This window comes from Kryptolebias marmoratus, linkage group LG9 (assembly GCF_001649575.2).
Source record: "Kryptolebias marmoratus isolate JLee-2015 linkage group LG9, ASM164957v2, whole genome shotgun sequence".
Taxonomy (NCBI): domain Eukaryota; kingdom Metazoa; phylum Chordata; class Actinopteri; order Cyprinodontiformes; family Rivulidae; genus Kryptolebias; species Kryptolebias marmoratus.
Window position 1 is genome coordinate 8082621 of NC_051438.1, and position 4571 is coordinate 8087191.

At 48.3% G+C, this 4571-nt stretch overlaps 1 protein-coding gene across 1 annotated transcript; it reads right to left on the reverse strand.

The window, feature by feature from the left end:
• Nucleotides 1-2958: 2958 nt before the first annotated feature.
• Nucleotides 2959-4558, reverse strand: LOC112451496 (transmembrane protein 271-like). The gene has a single exon (XM_025010975.2). It carries the CDS (start codon nt 4164-4166, stop codon nt 3372-3374), a length of 795 nt encoding a protein of 264 aa, XP_024866743.1. The 5' UTR covers nt 4167-4558; the 3' UTR covers nt 2959-3371.
• Between the last annotated feature and the right edge of the window lie 13 nt (nt 4559-4571).

Sequence of the window (4571 nt, forward strand, 5' to 3'; positions counted from 1 at the left end):
GGACTATGTTTCTCGGCTGGCCTGGGAACGTCTTGGGATTCCCCCGGAGGAGCTGGCCCAAGTGGCTGGGGAGAGGGAAGTCTGGGTCTCCCTGCTTAGGCTGCTGCCCCCGCGACCCGACCCCGGATAAGCGGAAGAAGACGGATGGATGGACAATTCATTTGGAAGAAATACTATAATATTCCTGACAGAAGTTAAACACAGGCTAAAAGCCAAATTTTGCAAAAAGCTACCTAAAAGCAACAAAGCGATAGCCAAAAGCTAAAAATAGCAACAGCAAAAAAACTAGCTCAAACTGCCAAAACTCTAGCTGAAAGCTGAAAGTATCAAAAGGCTAGCTTGAAGCTAAAAGGTGAAAAAGCCTAGCTAAAAGCTAAAAATAGCCAAAGGTTAGCTTAAAGTACATTAAAGTAGAACAAGTATGCTGAAGCAGACATCAAAGAGAACAATGTTTTTAAAGAAATTCAAGACATCTCAATTCATTTTTGTAGGGAACATATTTGTAAAAAAAAACTGTAAATATTTAAAAAAGTATAAAAGTTATAAAAATTATAGCATCCCTTTCCTGAATGAGCTGAATGTTTTCATATGAGTGTCTAAATAAGGTATGGTATACAGAAGTAGTTAGATTGCAAAAAACAGAAAAGTAGAAAAACTAAACAGATAAACAATGTTGTGAATGCTGAATCAGTGTAATACAGGAACTACAAAAGTGTAAAGTTCAGTTCATAAGAACTGCTCTAAAATTTTAAGATGTGAATTCTTTTCAGACGGCAGCAATCCACTTGGGTCCCAGCCCCGCTCTGACTAGCCTTTAGCTCATCCATGAAACTATGTCTCTGAACTAAAGTGGTTCAAAGAGCAGGTAAGATAACAATTGTTCATAATCTTCACATAGAACCCCATTTGAAATCAGCTGGAATATTCCTGATGGATACTTCTGGGTGGTTTAGTTTACATCCATATTTTATACTTTTTTTTGTTTAGAGTACAATCTAGTAATAAATATTTTTGTGAGTGCATGCAGTGTTAGAGGAGTTTCACAAAAGAAAAGTCCGACTTTTTAAATCGGAGCCTTCTCCGATCATCATGGAAGCGGAGGTTGTCGAAGTCTGCCGCGGAAACACATTAAGACCCTGTCGGTGCTCTAAGAGTCAGGATTTGACTCGGGGCTGCGAACGGAAAATATCTGCAATCCAATAAGGGGGCGGTTTGAACGAGCAGTGATTTAAGACGGGGACCGGGAGCTTCAGATTTCCTGGTTTATTTATGAGCCATTCAGCCTCCCAAAACATCTCGTTCTGAAGCGTTCACCTAAAAACTAAATGATGCTTCATGACTTCGGTTACTGAAGGTGGGACCATCCCTCCTAAACGACCGCTCGCGTGCGTATAGATCCAAAAAGCAAATATCTCCCTAAAGGTGGGCTTCATCCCCCGCCATCTAAAGGCAAATTAATGTTTTGTCTGTCTGTTAGCAAAATATCTCAAGAATCGCTGGATTAATTTTAATGAAACTTGCAGAAAGCAGTCATTAGGTGCACATGTACAACTAATTAATATTTAAAGTCAACCTGATTCAAAATGGCTGCCACAGCCAACTGTCTTTATAAAACACAAATAAGGCCATTTCTCAGTCAATTTCATAGATACTGAGCTAAAATTTGGTGTGGTTGTAGCTGAGACTACACCTGAACACATATTCTGAGCACTAACAGATTGCACAAGCTCTTTGTTTAAAACGTTGCCATTTATCTATTTGGAGTCTACTCTGTCTGTTAGCAAAAAATCTTATGAACCACATGGTAGATTTTAATGAGACTTTCAGGAAATAATCACTGGATGTGCATCTACAAATGATTAACTTTTGGAGCTGTCCTAATTCAAGATGGCTGCCACAGCCAACTGACCTTAGGACACACAAAAATGGCTATAATTCAGTGAATCTTACACATATTGTAATTAAATTTGGTATGGTAGTAGCTGTGAGTCACGCACAACATATATTTTAAGTGCTACTCATTGTGTGGTAGCCTTGCTTAAAACTTTAGGGTTACATGTTTGAGTCAACGCTGTTTGTCTATTGGCAAAATATCTCATGAACTGCTGGTTAAAGTTTAATGAAACTTTCGGAAAGTAATCATAGGATGTACATCTACAACTGATTTAGATCTGGAGTCGACCCGATTCAAAATGGCAGCTGCAGCTAACTAGTCCTGGCAAGCAGAAAAATGGTTTTAACTCAGTTCGTTTTACAGTTTCAGTTTAAAGCTCTGTCACGAAAGGTGGTGGGCGAGACGCATTCCTATTAGGATTACAAGGCTTTCAATTTATTGTGTTTTAGAAAGCTGAAAGGTGAGAATGAACAGGATTCTTTTTGCACAACTCAATCTCTAAGGCTAAAGAAAAGAACTAAATCACATCTGGACCCCCGCAATTAAGCATTTGAGCCCATAAAAAAACCTGCTTTAGTTGCTGAGTTGAAGTTTTAGTTTTGGTATTTTGGTAGTTTTGGTTGGAGGAAGGAGCCCAGGTTTTAACACCCGGACTGCGTTCAAACCCTGATGCCCGTTCAGCAGAAAGAGCTCGTCCTGGAACGACCACCGAGCTGCCGATGCTCCTTTCGAGCTCTTTGTTGTCTAAAAGGTGCAGAATGATGACAGCCCAATCGTTACGTCCCCCTGTCGTCTGGGTCCCAGCAGGTAAGTGAGGCTGGTGAGAGCAAAAGGCTTTTTTTTTTGGATGATGTGCCGGAGGACCCACGCTGAGGGATGCTGGGCTGGGTTATTTGTTGTGTGTGTGTGTTTTTGCTCAGTTAATCAATGTGTGTCGAGTCGATGCACGGGCGTGAGGTGGACTCAGAGCAGCCAGATGAACGTGTTCAAAATCAGCATCATGACTGGGCTTGATCTGTGCCACTAAACCGAATCTTCATGAAATCAGAGTTTAAAACGGGGGGACTCGGCTAGTTTAAGTCATAATGGCTCTTATAAGTCAATAAAAATAACAGATGATCATTCAGATTATATTGACCTAGAGTGTGAAGAGAAAATCAGGAGTTTTGGCAGCAGCTTTATGACTCCAGATTGAGTTTAAATATTTATTCACAGGTGAAACAGCAACCATTCCAAACACAAACTCTGGGTACAGCAGCTGTTGCGTTTCTGGGCCTCTGCTCTGCCGGGCTGATCTCAGATCTGCTGGTCTACCTGTGTGACTGACGGCTGATCCACACAGAAAACACCAGGATGACTGTAAACCCTCCAGTGGGCAGAAATCACTGATATGTTTGCAGTGGGGGGTGGGAGTAAAGAAGAAAAATAAAAGAGGGAGTGTTTAAGTATGAAGTCAGTGATTGTCAGAGAGAAGCGGCTACGTGTTGTTTGCCTCCGCCGCGGGGAAAATGTCCTCGTAAGCGGGCGGCCGCTCGCTGGGCACCGGGTAGGAGAACGGGAAGCAGTGGTTGAGCTCCGGGTCCGAGGGCGCGTATCCGGGCAGCTCGATGGACGGGTGGCCGCCGCGCTGCGCCTCAGCCCCAGTGTCGTCGAACGCCGCGAAGCCCGCCAGGTTGATGTAGGACACCGGCTGGAACGCCGCCGGGGAGCAGTCGCGCTCCTCCCCGAAGACGGCGGCCGCGGAGCCCTGCCGCTGCGCCCGCCGGCTCCGGGACACCTGCGCCGCCTTGTAGCGTTTGATGGCCAGCAGGTTGGCGAGCCCCAGCAGGCACTCCATGGTGCTGAGCACCGTGGAGATGAGCAGGCTCCGCTGGTACTCCCGCAGCCGCTCGCAGCCGGCGCTGCCCGTCACCGCGTGGAAGCAGTAGTGGGAGAACTTCCTCTCCACCAGAGACGCCGTGTCCCCGTCCACCACCGCGCCGGAGAAGGCGGTGAGGACTCCCAGCAGGAAGACGACGACACCCAGGAGGAAGAAATTCCTGCAGCCGGGTTTGTCCGCGCAGCAGAGCAGCGCGGAGCCCAGCAGCACCTGGCCGACCCCCAGCAGCAGCCCGGAGTAGAAAGCCCCCGCCGCGGCGCCGAGGTGGAACTGCGCCTTCACCGTGGACCCGAGCGAGACGCATCTTAAGCCGACCACAACTTCGCTCAGAGCGCACACGAACAGGAGGCTGCCGGAGCACACGGTGCACAGTCCTTTCCCACTCAACTTCATTATATCCCGCCTCTGCCGCTCCTGGTCCCTGTCCCCGCTGCTTCATCCTCCCCGGTCTTCTCCTCCGTCCCCGCTGGAAACCCTCTCACACCGGGACATCATCTGCAGCCCGGGAGGGTGCGGGGTGCAGGAGGGGGGGAGGAGGAGGAGGAGGAGGACTGCTCCGGTTCAGCGCGGCCGATCCTCGCCGCTGCAGCGTCTCTCTCTCATCCCCGGGGGCTGGAAGGTGTGAAGGCGTTCCTCTCAGCAGCCGCCGATGGTCCGCGCGCAGATCGCCGCGTCCCGCATCGCCGAGCGGCGGCTTTCGCTCATGTCCGGCTGCGACTCGGAGCTCCCGAGGAGAGGACCGAGTCCGGTGTGCGGTCCTCCGAGTCTCCGGGCTGAGTGCTGAGGCTGGGGTGGGCA